Consider the following 22,500-nt stretch of genomic DNA (forward strand, 5'->3'; position numbering starts at 1 on the left):
GAAGTAAAGCCACTTGGCCCACCACTCTGCCTCATGGTGCGGACAGGAGAACCACAGCACTGTCATGCTGCTGTAAATCCACCGAGACACTGGGACCAGAGACAGACAGACAGACAGACAGACAGACAGACAGACAGAGAGTGAGAGACAGACAGACAGAGAGAGTGAGTGAGACAGAGAGAGAGTGAGAGAGAGTGTGTGTGTGAGAGAGAGAGAGAGACAGAGAGACTGAGAGACAGACAGACAGAGAGAGACGGAGAGTGTGAGACAGAGAGAGAGTGAGAGAGAGTGTGTGTGTGAGAGAGGGAGAGAGATAGTGAGTGAGAGACAGAGAGACAGAGAGAGAGTGAGAGAGAGTGTGTGTGTGAGAGAGGGAGAGAGACAGAGAGACTGAGAGACAGAGAGTGAGAGACAGAGAGAGACGGAGAGTGTGAGACAGAGAGCATGAGAGACAGTGCGAGACAGGGAGAGTGAGAGTGAGTGAGAGAGAGAGATAGTGAGTGAGAGACAGAGAGAGAGAAACATGGCCACCACAGGAATCTGTGGTCTGGTATCACTGCTATCCAAAGAATGTCGATAGGCCTCTTATATTGTTCTATAAGCAGAGGCCCTGGCTGGTAGGAGGACATTCCTCATCAGGAAATATAGAAACTCTTATATTGTTCTATAAGCAGAGGCCCCGGCTGGTAGGAGGACATTCCTCATCAGGAAATATAGAAACTCTTATATTGTTCTATAAGCGGAGGCCCCAGCTGGTAGGAGGACATTCCTCATCAGGAAATATAGAAACTCTTATATTGTTCTATAAGTGGGGGCCCTGGCTGGTAGGAGGACATTCCTCATCAGGAAATATAGAAACTCTTATATTGTTCTATAAGCGGAGGCCCTGGCTGGTAGGAGGACATTCCTCATCAGGAAATATAGAAACTCTTATATTGTTCTATAAGCAGAGGCCCCGGCTGGTAGGAGGACATTCCTCATCAGGAAATATAGAAACTCTTATATTGTTCTATAAGCAGAGGCCCCGGCTGGTAGGAGGACATTCCTCATCAGGAAATATAGAAACTCTTATATTGTTCTATAAGCAGAGGCCCTGGCTGGTAGGAGGACATTCCTCATCAGGAAATATAGAAACTCTTATATTGTTCTATAAGCAGAGGCCCCGGCTGGTAGGAGGACATTCCTCATCAGGAAATATAGAAACTCTTATATTGTTCTATAAGCGGAGGCCCTGGCTGGTAGGGGGACATTCCTCATCAGGAAATATAGAAACTCTTATATTGTTCTATAAGCAGAGGCCCTGGCTGGTAGGGGGACATTCCTCATCAGGAAATATAGAAACTCTTATATTGTTCTATAAGCGGAGGCCCTGGCTGGTAGGGGGACATTCCTCATCAGGACATATAGAAACTCTTATATTGTTCTATAAGTGGGGGCCCTGGCTGGTAGGAGGACATTCCTCATCAGGAAATATAGAAACTCTTATATTGTTGTATAAGTGGAGGCCCTGGCTGGTAGGAGGACATTCCTCATCAGGAAATATAGAAACTCTTATATTGTTCTATAAGCAGAGGCCCTGGCTGGTAGGAGGACATTCCTCATCAGGAAATATAGAAACTCTTATATTGTTCTATAAGCAGAGGCCCTGGCTGGTAGGAGGACATTCCTCATCAGGAAATATAGAAACTCTTATATTGTTCTATAAGCAGAGGCCCTGGCTGGTAGGAGGACATTCCTCATCAGGAAATATAGAAACTCTTATATTGTTCTATAAGCAGAGGCCCTGGCTGGTAGGGGACATTCCTCATCAGGAAATATAGAAACTCTTATATTGTTCTATAAGTGGGGGCCCTGGCTGGTAGGAGGACATTCCTCATCAGGAAATATAGAAACTCTTATATTGTTCTATAAGCAGAGGCCCCGGCTGGTAGGAGGACATTCCTCATCAGGAAATATAGAAACTCTTATATTGTTCTATAAGCAGAGGCCCCGGCTGGTAGGAGGACATTCCTCATCAGGAAATATAGAAACTCTTATATTGTTCTATAAGCAGAGGCCCCGGCTGGTAGGAGGACATTCCTCATCAGGAAATATAGAAACTCTTATATTGTTCTATAAGCAGAGGCCCTGGCTGGTAGGAGGACATTCCTCATCAGGAAATATAGAAACTCTTATATTGTTCTATAAGCGGAGGCCCTGGCTGGTAGGGGGACATTCCTCATCAGGAAATATAGAAACTCTTATATTGTTCTATAAGTGGAGGCCCTGGCTGGTAGGGGGACATTCCTCATCAGGAAATATAGAAACTCTTATATTGTTCTATAAGCAGAGGCCCTGGCTGGTAGGAGGACATTCCTCATCAGGAAATATAGAAACTCTTATATTGTTCTATAAGCAGAGGCCCCGGCTGGTAGGAGGACATTCCTCATCAGGAAATATAGAAACTCTTATATTGTTCTATAAGCGGAGGCCCTGGCTGGTAGGGGGACATTCCTCATCAGGAAATATAGAAACTCTTATATTGTTCTATAAGCAGAGGCCCTGGCTGGTAGGGGGACATTCCTCATCAGGAAATATAGAAACTCTTATATTGTTCTATAAGCGGAGGCCCTGGCTGGTAGGGGGACATTCCTCATCAGGACATATAGAAACTCTTATATTGTTCTATAAGTGGGGGCCCTGGCTGGTAGGAGGACATTCCTCATCAGGAAATATAGAAACTCTTATATTGTTGTATAAGTGGAGGCCCTGGCTGGTAGGAGGACATTCCTCATCAGGAAATATAGAAACTCTTATATTGTTCTATAAGCAGAGGCCCTGGCTGGTAGGAGGACATTCCTCATCAGGAAATATAGAAACTCTTATATTGTTCTATAAGCAGAGGCCCTGGCTGGTAGGAGGACATTCCTCATCAGGAAATATAGAAACTCTTATATTGTTCTATAAGCAGAGGCCCTGGCTGGTAGGAGGACATTCCTCATCAGGAAATATAGAAACTCTTATATTGTTCTATAAGCAGAGGCCCTGGCTGGTAGGGGACATTCCTCATCAGGAAATATAGAAACTCTTATATTGTTCTATAAGTGGGGGCCCTGGCTGGTAGGAGGACATTCCTCATCAGGAAATATAGAAACTCTTATATTGTTCTATAAGCAGAGGCCCCGGCTGGTAGGAGGACATTCCTCATCAGGAAATATAGAAACTCTTATATTGTTCTATAAGCAGAGGCCCCGGCTGGTAGGAGGACATTCCTCATCAGGAAATATAGAAACTCTTATATTGTTCTATAAGCAGAGGCCCCGGCTGGTAGGAGGACATTCCTCATCAGGAAATATAGAAACTCTTATATTGTTCTATAAGCAGAGGCCCTGGCTGGTAGGAGGACATTCCTCATCAGGAAATATAGAAACTCTTATATTGTTCTATAAGCGGAGGCCCTGGCTGGTAGGGGGACATTCCTCATCAGGAAATATAGAAACTCTTATATTGTTCTATAAGTGGAGGCCCTGGCTGGTAGGGGGACATTCCTCATCAGGAAATATAGAAACTCTTATATTGTTCTATAAGCAGAGGCCCTGGCTGGTAGGAGGACATTCCTCATCAGGAAATATAGAAACTCTTATATTGTTCTATAAGCGGAGGCCCTGGCTGGTAGGAGGACATTCCTCATCAGGAAATATAGAAACTCTTATATTGTTCTATAAGTGGGGGCCCTGGCTGGTAGGGGGACATTCCTCATCAGGAAATATAGAAACTCTTATATTGTTCTATAAGTGGGGGCCCTGGCTGGTAGGAGGACATTCCTCATCAGGAAATATAGAAACTCTTATATTGTTCTATAAGCAGAGGCCCCGGCTGGTAGGAGGACATTCCTCATCAGGAAATATAGAAACTCTTATATTGTTCTATAAGCGGAGGCCCTGGCTGGTAGGAGGACATTCCTCATCAGGAAATATAGAAACTCTTATATTGTTGTATAAGCGGGGGCCCTGGCTGGTAGGAGGACATTCCTCATCAGGAAATATAGAAACTCTTATATTGTTCTATAAGCAGAGGCCCCGGCTGGTAGGAGGACATTCCTCATCAGGAAATATAGAAACTCTTATATTGTTCTATAAGCAGAGGCCCTGGCTGGTAGGAGGACATTCCTCATCAGGAAATATAGAAACTCTTATATTGTTCTATAAGCGGGGGCCCTGGCTGGTAGGAGGACATTCCTCATCAGGAAATATAGAAACTCTTATATTGTTCTATAAGCAGAGGCCCTGGCTGGTAGGAGGACATTCCTCATCAGGAAATATAGAAACTCTTATATTGTTGTATAAATGGAGGCCCTGGCTGGTAGGAGGACATTCCTCATCAGGAAATATAGAAACTCGGCACTGTAAGTGGCTGTGGCTCGTGTCAACCTAAACACGTACCCCCATGAATGAACATTAACATAGCAGGCGAGTGGAGGAAACCTCAAACGTCTCTGATAGAATCTGTGCCTTGTATGACAACGTCCCTGTCCTGCGCCGTCATCGACACGTATTAGAGACAGACAGTAGAGGCGTTAAAGCTTTCAGCAGCTGTCCGCTTGCCAGGGAGTTTGGGAGTTTTTGAGAGTCTTCTGTCATTGTTTGTGTGGTAGGAAATGGTATGTTAATGAGCTCCGCTTACCTCCACCAGCCCGGCTCCAGCCACAGGCTGACCCAGGACCATGTGTGTCTGTTATCCGGTCCTTTGTGTGACAGCGCAACATGACCGGTCCACAGCTGCCTCTCCCTGGGCCCCGCTAAGCCTCGTTAAGGACAGTTTTAAAAGCTGTGAACTGACCTGCAGATAAACAGCCCTCTGCCAGCCACGCTGAGGGACCGAGGCATGGCCAGGCCGCTGCCGCCGGACCAAACCGGGTCCTAAGTAGCAGCCAGCCATCACACACACACACACACACTCCAGCCACTAATGGGTTTTAGCCGTGTCTGTTTCCCCAGGACCATCTGCGACTGATTAGGGTGTGTGATGTGTGTTTCCACATTTTACTGCAAGTGAATGCGTGTCTATCTGGGAGTGTGTTGGCTCGTTCTCCGTATCACGATGAGCGGACAACGGTACTTCCTCCCTGTACACTTTGTCACCGCATCTCTCAGTCCTTTAAAAATCAAACAAAACAGACTTTAGGAAATATGTCACTTCATTCAAACTGTTGGATCATTTAACGCGTATACTGGGGGATGACTTAGAAAATCTGGCAACATCGCTTTAAGAAAAAATAAAGCGGAGCGCGGACACATATATTTACATTTCTCATTTAAAAGATGCTTTTATCCAACGCAACGTTTAAGAAAGTCAGCAACTAGCAGATATATTTGTCTAGAACACTAAATAGATCATATTCATATCCAAGCACAAATTCATGTGTCTATCAAGGCTGTCCGGTGGTCCTAAAAAAGTCTTAATTTGTATTAAATTCAGTTGTACAAATGAGAGGTCTCAAGTATTAAAATGTCTTGAATCTGATGCTGTGAAGTCTTCAAATGTTCAGCGCCATGGTACCAATTAAAAAATGCTTGACTGGAATCGGGATGCGACTGAATCTCTGACCCTGTTTACACTTGGTTTTGAAATGTGTTTTGACCGATCGGATCACAAGTGGACAGCGAGACTCATCACCGTTTGCACCAGTGTCTATCATGCGTCCCCAAATGTGTCCTGCTGACCACTTGTGATCAGATTTCGTTACTCCGAAGAAGAAGAAGATTTCCTGTTACGTCCTTGTCAGGGACGCATCAGGACGCATTAGCGTTTACACTACAAAAGACGTGGTGAAATGCATCCCGGGCCACCTCGGCAAGTGGTTTGAGTAACCGGTTCACAAAACGTTCTGGTGGTCGTTTACACTTGTATTTAGCACTGTCCACTTGTGATCCGATCGCAAAAAAAAACATATTTTAAAACCAGGTGTAAACGGGGTCTCTGATAGTTTTGGAAAACCTCTGGGGAAAGGGGCTGCGGGCCCTCGTCACAAACTTTGGTAAATATACAGGAGAAAGATGTATTATATTCAGTAACAGAATCACAGTAAATAACTTAAATGTGAGGTATTGTGTTGGGTATACCTTTGGTGCAAAATTGACATTAAATATTATTTGAAATGGCATGAAAAAAGTCTCAAAAAGAATTTATAGTCAGAATACCTGCAGACACTCTCTGTCCATCTGTCCATATACATAATTATCAGGACAGCTGGACTTGACAGTTGAGGAATGCATAGGAGGAAATAAGTGATGTAAACTGTAAATATTGTACCGGGGACAAATGTTGCTTTTACTGGAAAATCCCCCCCGCCACACATACACACTGCTCGGACCCCAGACGGTGCCCCCTCCCTCCATATCTCCATCCACAGCACTCCAGAAATCAGACTGTTTATTGGTTCTGAGGATGTTATGACTCTCCCCGCCTCGACCTATTACAGCAGAGGAGCCGATCTCCACAAACACAATCCCACCAATCACCTGGGGTCGAAGGTGACAGGGGGTTACTCAGCTCTGTTGCCATGGAGAACTCCGTTGTTTAGTTAACTGATGATATCTCCTCTCCTCTGTCTCTCCCACTTTCCATCTCTCTACCCCCTCCCATTCCTCTCTCTCTCTGTCTCTTTCTCTTTGCCCAGACGTCTGGAGCAGAACGGGATTAAGTCAGTTCCGCCCGGTGCCTTCTCCCCCTACAAGAAGCTGCGCAGGATGTAAGTATTGCAGTGCAGATATGTAAGGGTGAAATCAGATGGAGTGTAGCTAATTCAGGCCTGATGAAGGGGACGACCATCAATGGATTTCTGCTTCCACTGATGAAAAAGCATACAGGAAAACCATTTACAAGGCTTTGCCCTGAAGAGTTCTCCTCTTTGCTCTGTCTGATATATGAACAGCAAACACTTAAGCGCTACAGAAGCATAATAATAGACATGATCTTTCTGTGCAGTTGGCTGGTATTTCAATGGCTAGTGTTGGCCAGTGTGTGAATGTAATGTCTTTTTTTGCATCCCAGAAAGTTGAATCAGTTCATCTGGACACAACGTGTAGTGGGAGAAAGTTTCATCACTCGTGTAAGGGACTTTGTCAGTCTCAACTGACTGCCGATATCTCCACCCTTATAAACAGCACAGCTGTATAATGACCGAAATCAACAATCAGTTTCATATGCAAATTGCCATGACCATTAATTAGAGAATAGTTGCAATCGCAGCATTGTAAGATGGCGACATAATGGATTACATTTATATAGCGCTTTATCTAAACACCCAAAGTGCTTCACATAGAAGGGGGTAACTCCCATCAACCACCACCAATGTGCAGCACCACCTGAGCACACCCGAAGTGCTTCGCGGCAGCCATTTTGCACCAGAACGCTCACCACACATCAGCTTTAGGTGGAGAGGCAGGAATCACTGAGCCAATTACATGGGGGATGATTAGGTGGCCAGATGGAGAGAGCCAGGTTGGGAATTTCGCCAGAACACAGGGGACCCCCTACTCTTTGCGATAAGTGCCATGGGATCTTTAATGACCACAGTGAGTCAGAACCTCGGTTTAACATCTTATCCAAAGGACGGCATCTCCTACAACACAGTGTCCCCGCCACTGCACTGGGACATTGGGGTTTTTGTTGCTTTTTTTATTAGGTCCAGAGAAGACTGCCCCCTACTGGCCCACCAACACCACTTCCAGCAGCAACTCAGTATTCCTGGGAGGTCTCCCATCCAAGTACTAGCCAAGCCCATACCTGCATAGCTTTTGTCATTCGGCAGAGCCAGGTACATGTTGGTATGGCTGCCGTCAGATGTACTCTTAGCCCCCCTCCCTCGGTTCAGGGATGGTCGTTCCCTCTTCATATAGATGGCTTCTTTTCTCCCCTTTCAAACCAGCATTCCTCCCGATCAAGGATGTGCACATCCTCATCCTTGAAAGAGTGGCCACTGGCCTGTAGATGGTGTAGACTGTGGAGTCCTAGTCTGACTTGTTAGCTCACCTGTGTTGTGCCATCCTCTTGGCCAGCGTCTGTTTGGTTTCCCCGCTGTACAAGTCACAGCAATCCTTCTGGCACTTAACAGTGTACACTATATTGTTCTGTTTGTGGCAGGGGACCTGATCCTTGAGGTGGACCAGTTTCTGGCACAGCGTGTTTTGGGGTTCGAAAGCAACCGAGTCATGGTGTTTTGAAAAATATGCATCTCAACTGTTCCGGCACTCCCGCCACATACATAATTAGGATAACCACACTTAACCAGGGCCTGTTTAATGTGGGATTTCTCCCCTTCCCCAGCCGCTGTGTCAATGGGGACATTTTCAGCTCGGTGGTACAGCATCCTGATGACTCCTAGTTTGTGTTCCAGTGGATGATGAAAGTCAAACCTTCAGTACTGATCAGTATGTATTGGTCTGTGGTGCTGTTTATAAGGTTGGGTGATACCTACAGTCAGTTGAGACTGAAGAAATCACTTAGATGAGTGATGAAAATGTCTCGCACTGAACGCTGTGTCCAGATGAACCGGTTCACTTTCTGGGATTTCCGTACCCGGATTATTGAGCCTGCATCAAGACGTTTTGTTTTGATTGTTTTGATTGTATGTTTTGTTTTTGTTTTTTTTGCATATTTGTGCATGCATGTGTGTGCATATGTGTGTGTGTGTGTGTTGGTGGGTGAGTGTGCATGAATCTGACCATGTGGGCAAACTGTAAACTGTGGCTGGAATGATGCGGGGACAGCGAGTCTGCTGGAATGAGGGCTTAGGCTTTGCTCTCTTTCTCTTTCTCTCTCTTGCTCTGCTGGGAGTGAACAGTGACTGGGCCGGTAGTTGAGCCTGAATGATTTTTCACCCCTGTTGAGCCAGCCATCCAGCCAGCCATCTTGCCAGCCAGCCAAACCCCATAGCTGGGGCTGGGCCTGGCTGCCCAAGCAGGAGGGAGAGAGAGGAAATACAAGGTCAGGGAGTTTTTCTGCCCTTCTTGAAGAAAAACTAAGTACAGTTTCATCATCCAACCCCAGAGACAGTTTAGAGCTCAAATGAGGTGAGCAGACAGTAGTGAACAGCAAATTATAGTGCTTTTTTTTTTTTTAATAAAGCATCACAGATACAATATCCTCTGTCTCTCTGGACAGACATAAGATCCAGCCTCGTTTTCCTGTTTGGCGCTCAATAACACTTTCAGCCATTGTACCTTTACAGATATTTTCAAGTAAGAAATGCAGCATACTTAAAGTATCAAGTTTCAACAATATATAATAATCATATAAACCGTGTTCTGATGTCTTTTTGAGAGCTGACACAGTTAAAGGGAAACAATCATAATTTTAGAGATAATGTTGAAAATCATGCTTGTTTCCCTTTAAACAGCTACTGTCTGGTCTAACTCCTTTCTGTCTTGGCCAGTGTTCAGTATTCTTGCACACAGTCAGGGTCCCGTCGCTGTCGCTGTTAGTGTTGTATTTTGAACCAACAATGTGCGGTTGCATGTCTGCGTTGACCCTGCCTGCTGTCTGTTGGTTCAGCTGGCTCAACGCCCTCCCTGGCCCAGCATGTCTATGGCCAACACCCTCAGTCGTCTTGTTTTGAGACTGCTGAAGAACATCATGATGGATGTGGTAACTCTTGTGTCAGATAAACTCATAAATGTGCAAGCGAACGACGCATGCGTAGATTTTATTGTCACTGGCAGTTCGTATGTGATCTGTTTGATAAGGAAAAAGAGTGAATATAGTGTAACTTAATAACTATCAATCTGTGTCTAATCTTCTATTCTTTTCTAAAGTACAAGAGAGAGTTGTTGTGTATCAACAACTTTCAACCCATATAAAAGAAAATATCTATATGAACCTTTTGAATCGGCTTTCAGGACCTGTCGCTCCACTGAAAACGCTCTGACCAGAGTGGTGAACGATCTTCTACTAGCTATGGACTCTGATTCCACTTCTGTGCTTCTACTACTGGACCTCAGTGCAGCCTTTGACACCACTTATCACTGTATACTATTATACAGAATAAATTGTAATTTTGGTGTCTCTGGGTTAGAGCTCTCTTAGCTTACATCCTACTTATCTGGAATAGCACATTTTGTCTGCTACAGTAATTTTACATTGAAATTCTCCGACGTTAAGTATGGCATACCTCAAGGCTCAGTTCTTGGCCCTCTGCTTTTCTCTCTTTATATTCCACCTTTGATCAAAGTATACGTAGTCATGGAATAAATTTCCATTGCTATGCAGATGATACTCAGCTGTATGTGCCTATAAGGACTGAGGATCATACTCAACTTATTAGTTTAGAGGCCTGCTTGGCTGCTGTGAAAAATTGGATGTCACAAAATTTCCTGCTTTTAAATTTGGATAAAACCGAGATGCTGGTCATTGGCCCTGCTAGACACAAACACCAATTTGATCAAGTAACAACAACAATCGACAACTCTGTGATTTCACAAAGTGTGGCAGCCAAAAATCTTGGTGTTACGTTTGATCCCAGCCTTTCCTTTGATAAGCACCTTAAAGAAATCTCCAAGACTGCCTTTTTTTCACTTGTGTAACAAAGCTAAAATTCGGTCTTTCCTGTCCATGGCTGACGCAGAGACTCTAATACATGCATTTGCTTCATCCAAACTTGATTATTGTAATGCTGTGTTTTCAGGTCCGCCACATGCGAGTACTAAAAGTCTACAGATGGTTCTATTCTATTAGCATGTGGTGATCAGTGTTACAGTATTAATACAGCTATCATATCTTATGCCAAATTATTAGGGCCTGTTACAAAAAAACCTAACAAAAACAGTCTTTATCAGTTAACAAGTCCCGAGTCCTCATCTCCAACTTCCAAGTCCGAATGCAGTCAACGCTTGAGTCCAAGTCCGAGTCCAAGTCACCAGTGCTCAAGTTCAAGTCGAGTTCCAGACTCGAGTCCGAGTCCTGGACTTAAGTACTACAACACTGCCTCTTTCAATGTTGTATTGTGTAAACTGTGTAAACACAACATCCACTGCACGTCTCTCCATCTTGGGAGAGAGGTCCTCCTCTGTTGCTCTCCCTGAGGTTTCTTCCTATTTTTTCTCCCTGTTAAAGGGTTGTTTTTTTTTAAGGAGTTGTTACTTATCTGATGTGAGGGTTTTAGTACAGGATGTTGTGTTGCTGTAAAGACCCCAAGGCAAATTTATAATTTGTGATATTGGGCTGTACAAATAACATTGACTTGATTTGAGTTAGTATAGGGAAAATCTAGGCTATATACAGCACATATCAGTTATGGTGTGTGTGTGTGTGTGTGTGTGTGTGTCCCTCGTGTAAAGGTATGTATTTAATGCCAGTCTTATGCCAACCTTACACATTCTCTCATCTTGTCCCAATTTGGACGACCTACGCCTGAACCGCTCGGTGTAATTCTGCAGACATACACCAGTGCAGATGTTGGCTCCGTCGCCTCACTTTTATTGCCAGGAAACCTCCGTTCCTTGCAAGAAGACAAATGGGTGCTTATTTAACTGTTACCCCCAAATGAGAAAAGATCCCTCGACTTCACCACATGATGATTTTCCTTTAAAGGTATCCAGTCAAGTGGGGGCTTCAGTACACACACTCCATTAACTCCAGCCCTCTATCTCTGCCTCCCTCTCTTTCTCTCCGTCTTTTGCTGTCTGTCTTTTTTATTTTCACAGACTCTTGCACTCTCTCTTACTCTCACTCTCTCTCTGTCTCCTTCTGTCTCTCTCCCTCTCTCTCACTCTCACTTTCTCTCTGTCTGTCTCCTTCTGTCTCTTTCCCTCTCTCTCACTCTCACTCTCTCTCTGTCTCCTTCTGTCTCTTTCCCTCTCTCTCACTCTCACTCTCTCTCTGTCTCCTTCTGTCTCTTTCCCTCTCTCTCACTCTCACTTTCTCTCTGTCTGTCTCCTTCTGTCTCTTTCCCTCTCTCTCACTCTCACTTTCTCTCTGTCTGTCTCCTTCTGTCTCTTTCCCTCTCTCTCACTCTCACTTTCTCTCTGTCTGTCTCCTTCTGTCTCTTTCCCTCTCTCTCACTCTCACTTTCTCTCTGTCTGTCTCCTTCTGTCTCTTTCCCTCTCTCTCACTCTCACTTTCTCTCTGTCTGTCTCCTTCTGTCTCTTTCCCTCTCTCTCACTCTCACTCTCTGTCTCCTTCTGTCTCTTTCCCTCTCTCTCACTCTCACTCTCTCTCTGTCTCCTTCTGTCTCTTTCCCTCTCTCTCACTCTCACTTTCTCTCTGTCTGTCTCCTTCTGTCTCTTTCCCTCTCTCTCACTCTCACTTTCTCTCTGTCTGTCTCCTTCTGTCTCTTTCCCTCTCTCTCACTCTCACTCTCTCTCTGTCTCCTTCTGTCTCTTTCCCTCTCTCTCACTCTCACTTTCTCTCTGTCTGTCTCCTTCTGTCTCTTTCCCTCTCTCTCACTCTCACTTTCTCTCTGTCTGTCTCCTTCTGTCTCTTTCCCTCTCTCTCACTCTCACTTTCTCTCTGTCTGTCTCCTTCTGTCTCTTTCCCTCTCTCTCACTCTCACTTTCTCTCTGTCTGTCTCCTTCTGTCTCTTTCCCTCTCTCTCACTCTCACTCTCTCTCTGTCTCCTTCTGTCTCTTTCCCTCTCTCTCACTCTCACTCTCTCTCTGTCTGTCTCCTTCTGTCTCTTTCCCTCTCTCTCACTCTCACTCTCTCTCTGTCTCCTTCTGTCTCTTTCCCTCTCTCTCACTCTCACTCTCTGTCTCCTTCTGTCTCTTTCCCTCTCTCTCACTCTCACTCTCTCTCTGTCTGTCTCCTTCTGTCTCTTTCCCTCTCTCTCACTCTCACTCTCTCTCTGTCTCCTTCTGTCTCTTTCCCTCTCTCTCACTCTCACTCTCTGTCTCCTTCTGTCTCTTTCCCTCTCTCTCACTCTCACTCTCTCTCTGTCTCCTTCTGTCTCTTTCCCTCTCTCTCACTCTCACTCTCTCTCTGTCTCCTTCTGTCTCTTTCCCTCTCTCTCACTCTCACTCTCTCTCTGTCTCCTTCTGTCTCTTTCCCTCTCTCTTGCTCTCACTGTCTCTCTCCCCCTCTCTCTCCCCCTCTCTCTCACTGTCTCCCTCTTTCTCTCGCTCTCTCCCCCCCTCTCTCTGACTCCCTCTTCCTCTCTCCCTTGCTCTCGCTCTCACTCTCTCCCCTCTCTCAATTCATTTCAATATGTGCTTTATTGGCGTGACATACTTTTGTGTACATATTGCCAAAGCATGTAAAACAACAACAACACAACACAACAATGATTATAATAATAACAGCAACAACAACAATGATTATGCTATCAAACAACAACAGTAGCAATAGGTGCCGTCACCCACTGTCTCTCAGGTAGTGGCAGGAAAATAGAAATCTTGCTGCAAATCTCTCTCTCTGTCTCTCTCTCTCTCTCTCCCTTGCTCTCTCTCTCACTCTTTCTTTCTCTCTCTCTCTTTATTTCTCTCTCCCTCTCTTTCTCTCTCCCTCTCTCCCCCATCTCCCTCTTTCTCTCTCTCCCTTGCTCTCTCTCTCTCTCCCTCGCTTTCTTTCTCTCTCTCTCACTCTCTTTCTTTCTCTCCCTCTCTTTCTCTCTTTCCCTCTCCCCCGTCTCCCTCTTTCTCTCTCTCCCTTGCTCTCCCTCTCTCGCTGTCTCCCTCTTTCTCTATCTCCCTCGCTTTCTTTCTCTCCCTCTCTTTCTCTGTCTCCCTCTCTCCCCGTCTCCCTCTTTCTCTCACTCCCTTGCTCTCCCACTCCCCGTCTCTTTCCCTCTCTCTCTTTCTCCCTCTTTCTCTCACTCCCCTGCTCTCTCTCCCTCTCCTTCTCTCTCTCCCTCTCTCCCCGTCTCCCTCTTTCTCTCTCTCCCTTGCTCTCCCACTCCCCCTGTCTCTCTCCCTCTCTCTCTTTCTCCCTCTTTCTCTCACTCCCCTGCTCTCTCTCCCTCTTTCTCTCCCTCTCTCTCCCTCTCTTTCTCTCTCTCTCTCTCTCCATTGCCCATTCTCTCTCTTTTAGTTTCCCTTGCTCGCTGGTGAATGCACACATAAACACAGAGATACACAGGCTCGGTTTGTTATCCTGTGGGAAGAGAGGCCTGTAGACCCAATAAACAGTGTTGGGAGGACAGCGTGTTCCAAGTCGCTATCTGTCCCTGCAAGGACACACACCAAGAACACACACCAAGGACACACACCAAGTACACACACCAAGGACACACAACAAGTACACACAGCAAGACACAGCATGAGGCTGATCGATAGGCCTCAACTCAAACAGTAAATGTTTTGACTGGCTTCAAGTGTTGAGCCTGCTTCGTTTCATCAAACCCTTCTAACTATATATATATATATATATATATATATATATATATATATATATATATATATATATAACAAGATAGTGGAATCGTGAGTGTGTTCTGGTTTCCATCCGTTTCAGTCCAGGTAGTATTGACCAATCAGGCTTGAGTCAGCGGGGATGTCTACAGGAACACGCTTTGGTCACATGTTGGTAACGGTCCATGCGGGGAGCCAAAGAGGCGGAGCGCACTGGCCCAGATGCCGTCTGGACCGACAACACCTACAAAAAGTGTCGGTGGTTGTGTGGAGAAACATCGGACGACTGTTTTGTGATACAGTCCGGTCATAGACGTCGTCCCCCCACTCCAACGCCGTTCTCGCGTCTTGAGTCGCTAACATCCGACGGGTGCGTGGAGGAGGAGGAGGAGGAGGAGGAGGAGGTCTTCACAGGAAACGCAAGCCAGCAGCCACACCAGAAGCCCTGTAGGTTGTGAGGTCGTCCTTCCAGAGGCTCTGAACGAAGAGTCTCCCACCCCCCACCCCACCCCACCCCATGGGGGTGGGGTGGGGTGGGGGGTGGGAGACATCTTCAGTCTACTCACACTACATTTACCTCCTTCATGGCCCGTGAAGGCAGAATGGGGAGGGCCCTGCAGAAGGCACACCATCCCAACTTTCCATGTGGCGGCGCCCCAGCGGGGCTCCAACCTACCGCAGTAAAACGGGCCTTACCCTTTAAAGACACGCCGCTGTCCTCCGTGTGTCTGACGCTAGTCCGCTTACGCCGATTTTCGAGCTTTGCACATCGCAGCCATTTTCGTGATAAGAGGCCCAGCACCTCCTTCTCTTCTTCTCTGTTTCCTCCCTGACACAGCGACCTGAGCAACAACCAGATCTCGGAAATAGCTCCGGACGCCTTCCAGGGTCTGCGATCCCTCAACTCCCTGTAAGTGACCGTGTGTTTGTGTGTGCGTGTGTGCGCGCATACGTGCGTAATTGTGTGTGTGATCGGCAGCGCCTGTCTGAAACGTGTGTTGTGATTTCCAGCGTGCTGTATGGAAATAAGATCACAGACCTGCCCAAGGGGGTGTTCGACGGCCTCTATGCCCTGCAACTGCTGTAAGAACCGCACACGCACACACACACACACACACACACACACACACACACACACACACACATTTACCTTCATGCAGAACTTCCTGCTTCCTGGGCAGGAGGGATGCATAATGAATGAACGCATCACCAAACTGACAAACTTCCCCCCTTCCTGTTGTTGTCTGCCATCCTTTTCCCCCCGCTTACCGTCCGCACCCTCTCTCTCCACCCCACCCCCCACCCCGACCTCCCTCTCTTGTATCCTCCCTCCTCCTGCTCCGTCCTCCTGCTCTGTCAGGTTACTGAACGCCAATAAGATCCACTGTGTGCGCGCCAACGCCTTCCAGGACCTGCAGAACCTCTCCCTGCTCTCGCTGTACGACAACAAGATCCAAACCCTCGCCAAGGGCACCTTCACTTCACTCAGAGCAATACAGACCCTGTGAGTCACGCACACACTCACACACACACACACATACAGTTTGTGCGACTTAACCAACAACAAAACACTCACTTTCTCCACCGCCTAGAACCGGGCTTCCTTCCGTACTGACTCCATCTGCAGGAAGGGGAGGAAAACCTCCCAGTTACTCACTGATTACATATCAATAACGATGTGGAAATGATCAATACAAAGCCGTCAATGGGTCATCTATCAATGATCAATACAAACCTCACAATAAGAGCTGAAACTCACTGCACATTGAAAACTGCTTTGACTGTACTCCTCCGTTTGCATATTAAAGAGGCGTGGATACGGTCTGCTCTGTTGCCTACCAACACGGGGATCGCCGGTTCGAATCCTCGTGTTGCCTCCGGCTTGGTCGGGCGTCCTTACACACACAGTTGGCTGTGTCGCTACACTAGCGCCTCCTCTGGTCGGTCGAGGGTGCCTGTTCAGGGGGGGGAATAGCGTGATCCTCCCACGTGCTACATCCCCCCTGGTGAAACTCCTCACTGTCAGGTGAAAAGAAGCTGCTGGTGACTCCACATGTATGGGAGGAGGCATGTGGTAGTCTGCAGCACCTCCCCGGATCGGCAGAGGGGGTGGAGCAGAGACCGGGACGGCTCAGAAGAGTGGGGTAATTGGCCAGGTACAGCTTTTTTTGGGGGGTGGGGGGGGACCACACAAAACATGCATGTAAAGACATATGCATGTATCCACAACCACGCACAAACACCAATATGCACACACTTGGTAGAAATAATGGTCACTGCTTACCCTGACTGTCCAGTCTTAAAGTGTTGCTGACAACACACACTAACACATAGACACACAAACACTCAGACACACAAACACTCAGACACACAAACACACAGACACACAAACACTCAGACACACAAACACACAGACACACAAATACACAGACACACAAACACTCAGACACACAAACACTCAGACACACAAGCACATAAACATAGGCTTCCAGTCTAACACTAGTCTTTCTTTTAACAGTGTTGGTAGTAGATGAAGCTGTAGAGGGAGACTTTCCATCTCTCTGCTCGTCCATTGTTCCCACAGTCAGGATGGCACCAACACGGCACCACAGCCAGCACCACACCCAGCACCACAGCCAGCACCACACCCAGCACCACAGCCAGCACCACAGCCAGCACCACAGCCAGCACCACACCCAGCACCACACCCAGCACCACACCCAGCACCACACCCAGCACCAACACAGCACCACACCCAGCACCAACACAGCACCACAGCCAGCACCAACACGGCACCACAGCCAGCACCAACACAGCACCATCACGTTAAAAGATGGCACCAACACGGCACCACACCCAGCACCAACACAGCACCAACACAGCACCATCACGTTAAAAGATGGCACCAACACGGCACCACACCCAGCACCAACACGGCACCACACCCAGCACCAACACGGCACCACACACAGCACCAACACGGCACCACACCCAGCACCAACACGGCACCATCACGTTAAAAGATGGCACCAACACGGCACCACACCCAGCACCAACACAGCACCAACACAGCACCATCACGTTAAAAGATGGCACCAACACGGCACCACACCCAGCACCAACACGGCACCACACCCAGCACCAACACGGCACCACACACAGCACCAACACGGCACCACACCCAGCACCAACACGGCACCACAGCCAGCACCACACCCAGCACCACAGCCAGCACCACACCCAGCACCACAGCCAGCACCACACCCAGCACCACACCCAGCACCACAGCAGGCACCACACCCAGCACCACACCCAGCACCACACCCAGCACCAACACGGCACCACAGCCAGCACCACACCCAGCACCACAGCAGGCACCACACCCAGCACCACACCCAGCACCACACCCAGCACCAACACGGCACCACAGCCAGCACCACACCCAGCACCACAGCCAGCACCACACCCAGCACCACAGCCAGCACCACACCCAGCACCACACCCAGCACCAACACGGCACCACAGCCAGCACCACACCCAGCACCACAGCCAGCACCACACCCAGCACCACACCCAGCACCAACACGGCACCACAGCCAGCACCACACCCAGCACCACAGCCAGCACCACACCCAGCACCAACACGGCACCACAGCCAGCACCACACCCAGCACCACAGCCAGCACCACACCCAGCACCACACCCAGCACCACACCCAGCACCAACACGGCACCACAGCCAGCACCACACCCAGCACCACAGCCAGCACCACACCCAGCACCACACCCAGCACCACAGCCAGCACCACACCCAGCACCACAGCCAGCACCACACCCAGCACCACACCCAGCACCAACACGGCACCACAGCCAGCACCACACCCAGCACCACAGCCAGCACCACACCCAGCACCACACCCAGCACCAACACGGCACCACAGCCAGCACCACACCCAGCACCACAGCCAGCACCACACCCAGCACCACACCCAGCACCAACACGGCACCACAGCCAGCACCACACCCAGCACCACAGCCAGCACCACACCCAGCACCACACCCAGCACCAACACGGCACCACAGCCAGCACCACACCCAGCACCACAGCCAGCACCAACACGGCACCACACCCAGCACCAACACGGCACCACAGCCAGCACCACACCCAGCACCACAGCCAGCACCACACCCAGCACCACACCCAGCACCACAGCCAGCACCACACCCAGCACCACAGCCAGCACCACACCCAGCACCACACCCAGCACCACACACAGCACCACACACAGCACCAACACGGCACCACAACCAGCACCACACCCAGCACCACACCCAGCACCAACACGGCACCACAGCCAGCACCATCACCTTAAAATATGACACCCAACACAGCACCATCACCTTAAAATATGACACCCAACACAGCACCATCACCTTAAAATATGACACCCAACACGGCACCACAGCCAGCACCAACACGGCACCAACACAGCACCACACCCAGCACCAACACAGCACCATCATGTTAAAAGATGGCACCAACACGGCACCACAGCCAGCACCAACACGGCACCAACACAGCACCACAGCCAGCACCATCATGTTAAAAGATGGCACCGACACGGCACCACAGCCAGCACCAACACGGCACCAACACAGCACCACAGCCAGCACCATCATGTTAAAAGATGGCACCAACACGGCACCACAGCCAGCACCATCACCTTAAAATATGACACCCAACACGGCAACATAGCCAGCACCAACACGGCACCAACACAGCACCATCATGTTAAAAGATGGCACCAACACGGCACCACAACCAGCACCACACACAGCACCACACCCAGCACCAACACGGCACCACAGCCAGCACCATCACCTTAAAATATGACACCCAACACGGCACCACAGCCAGCACCAACACGGCACCACACCCAGCACCGACAGCACCATCATGTTAAAAGATGGCACCAACACGGCACCACAGCCAACACCATCATGTTAGAAGATGGCACCAACACGGCACCACAGCCAGCACCAACACGGCACCACACCCAGCACCAACACGGCACCACACACAGCACCACAACCAGCACCATCACCTTAAAATATTGCACCAACACGGCAACACAGCCAGCACCACACCCAGCACCAACACGGCACCACAGCCAGCACCATCACCTTAAAATATGGCACCAACACAGCACCACAACCAGCACCATCACCTTAAAATATGGCACCAACACGGCAACACAGCCAGCACCAACACGACCCCACAGCCAGCACCATCACCTTAAAATATGGCACCAACACAGCACCACAACCAGCACCATCACCTTAAAATATGGCACCAACACGGCAACACAGCCAGCACCACACCCAGCACCAACACGGCACCACAGCCAGCACCATCACCTTAAAATATGGCACCAACACGGCAACACAGCCAGCACCAACACGGCACCACAACCAGCACCAACACAGCACCATCATGTTAAAAGATGGCACCAACACGGCACCACAGCCAACACCATCATGTTAAAAGATGGCACCAACATGGCACCACAGCCAGCACCATCATGTTAAAAGATGGCACCAACACGGCACCACAGCCAACACCATCATGTTAAAAGATGGCACCAACACGGCACCACAGCCAACACCATCATGTTAAAAGATGGCACCAACACGGCACCACAGCCAGCACCATCATGTTAAAAGATGGCACCAACACGGCACCACAGCCAACACCATCATGTTAAAAGATGGCACCAACACGGCACCACAGCCAACACCATCGTGTTAAAAGATGGCACCAACACGGCACCACAGCCAACACCATCATGTTAAAAGATGGCACCAACACGGCACCACAGCCAACACCATCGTGTTAAAAGATGGCACCAACATGGCACCACAGCCAGCACCAACACGGCACCACAGCCAGCACCATCATGTTAAAAGGTGGCACCAACACGGCACCACAGCCAGCACCAACACGGCACCACAGCCAGCACCATCACCTTAAAATATGACACCCAACACGGCACCACAGCCAGCACCATCACCTTAAAATATGACACCAACATGGCAACACATCCAACGCCATCATGTTAAAAGATGACACCAACACGGCACCACAGCCAACACCATCATGTTAAAAGGTGGCACCAACACGGCACCACACCCAGCAACAACACGGCACCACAGCCAATACCATCACCTTAAAATATGGCACCAACACAGCACCACAGCCAGCACCATCACCTTAAAATATGGCACCAACACAGCACCACAGCCAGCACCATCACCTTAAAATATGGCACCAACATGGCAACACAGCCAACACCATCATGTTAAAAGATGGCACCAACATGGCACCACAGCCAGCACCATCACATTAAAATATGACACCAACACGGCACCACAGCCAACACCATCACATTAAAATATGACACCAACACGGCACCACAGCCAGCACCATCACATTAAAATATGACACCAACACGGCACCACAGCCAACACCATCACATTAAAAGATGGCACCAACACGGCACCACAGCCAGCACCATCACATTAAAAGCTGCTGGTGTGCAGAGAAACAGTACTGCAGTGATGTTTATAATCGCTGTCTTTCGTTCCCGTTTTACGTTTTCTTTAAAAGTAAGAACCTGAAAGTATGAAAATAACACCTCGGTGCAAATTGTGCAACACAAAGGGCCTCTCATATCAAAATGTGTGTATGTAATGTATGTAAAACGTGTGTATCTAATGTGTGCAAAATGTGTGTATCTAATGTGCCACGATCTTGGCTTCTGTCTGAATCTTTTTCGCATTAGTGTGCCGATCCTTTTTTGAACACATTCATTCAGGGTCCGTTTGTGTTTTCAACGAGACGTGTAAAGGGTCAACCTGTTTACATCATCACTGTCCAGTTCACACCATCACTGTCCAGAGCTTTGTTGGTTTTTGGGATTTTTTTCTTGTTTCGGGTTTTATTCTTTCATCCCTCTCACCATTTTCTCCCCGTGTCTCTCTGATCAGTCTCTCTCTCTTTCTGTCCCCCCCCCCTCTCTCTCTCCAGCCACCTAGCCCAGAATCCATTTATCTGTGACTGCAATCTGAAGTGGTTGGCAGACTACCTGCGCTCCAACCCCATAGAGACGAGTGGCGCGCGGTGCGCCAGCCCGCGCAGGCTGGCGAACAAACGCATCGGCCAGATCAAGAGCAAGAAGTTCCGCTGCTCTGGTAGGCCGGCGTCCCACACCAGGGCTCTCCTCCTGTCTCTCCTCCTGTCTCTCTCTCTCTCCGTCACCCCCGCTGTCTCTTGGACAGGCCGTGGTGTTTTTATCCTGTGCTTGTCTTTCTCTGCTCCGCTCATGCCTTCTTTTTCTCTCTCCCCCCGTCGGGAGCGACCTTTACTCCTACGTCTGCCCTTTTAACACCACGTCGAGCGAACCAGCATTCCTGGTGCAAATGGTTTTATTCAGACCAGCTCTGGCTGTGCTGCTCCAGTTCTCTTCAGTAAATACCCCCGCCCAGGCGCAATGGAGGCCTCTCTCTCTCTCTCTCTCTCTCCCTCTCTATCTCTCTCCTTCTCCCTCCGTATCGCTGCCCTCCATAGTACCACAGTGTGAGTCTGGTTTCACATGTAAACCACAGCGAGGTGACATCACTGAGCGAGGCTGGCATAAAGAGAAGAGTTTCTGTCCATGCCCACCATTCCTCTTCCTCTGACAGTCTTCACTTCCCCCCGCCGCCCAAGCCATCTTCCCCCCATCTTCCCCCCATCTTCCCCCCATCTTCCCTCCATCTTCTCTCCATCTCCTGCCGCTGACTGGCAGGCTCAGGTTTCTGCCGTTTCTCACCCTCCTCCTCCTCCTCCTCCTCCATCACTCCTTGGCCCCTTCCATGCCCACTCCCTCCGTCAGTGTGTCTGTGTGTGTGTGTGTGTGTGTGTGTGCGTCTGGCATGCTGCACTGCTGAGGTTTCACACTTGTTTATGTTTTCGCTCACTTGGCGAGAGCTGCTGAAGAGTTTCACGGATTCACTCGCTCTCTCTTCCTTCATCCCTCTGCTTATTTCTCTGATTCTTTGCTTGTTTGATTCCCTCGTTCTGTCGTCTCTTTCTTCTTCCATCTTTTTCTCTCTCTCTCTTACGTCTTTCAATTTCTCTT

At 48.7% G+C, this 22,500-nt stretch overlaps 1 protein-coding gene across 1 annotated transcript in view; it reads left to right on the forward strand.

The window, feature by feature from the left end:
• Positions 1-22,500, forward strand: part of slit1a (slit homolog 1a (Drosophila)) — a 172,155-nt gene that overhangs the window by 109,088 nt on the left and 40,567 nt on the right. Inside the window, exons 10-14 of the mRNA XM_056291571.1 lie at positions 6,659-6,730; positions 15,160-15,231; positions 15,333-15,404; positions 15,682-15,825; positions 21,408-21,571. Coding sequence (XP_056147546.1) covers positions 6,659-6,730; positions 15,160-15,231; positions 15,333-15,404; positions 15,682-15,825; positions 21,408-21,571 — 524 coding nt within the window. The remainder of the gene's footprint in view (positions 1-6,658; positions 6,731-15,159; positions 15,232-15,332; positions 15,405-15,681; positions 15,826-21,407; positions 21,572-22,500) is intronic.

The sequence above is a fragment of the Lampris incognitus genome, chromosome 13 (assembly GCF_029633865.1).
Source record: "Lampris incognitus isolate fLamInc1 chromosome 13, fLamInc1.hap2, whole genome shotgun sequence".
Lineage (NCBI taxonomy): Eukaryota > Metazoa > Chordata > Actinopteri > Lampriformes > Lampridae > Lampris > Lampris incognitus.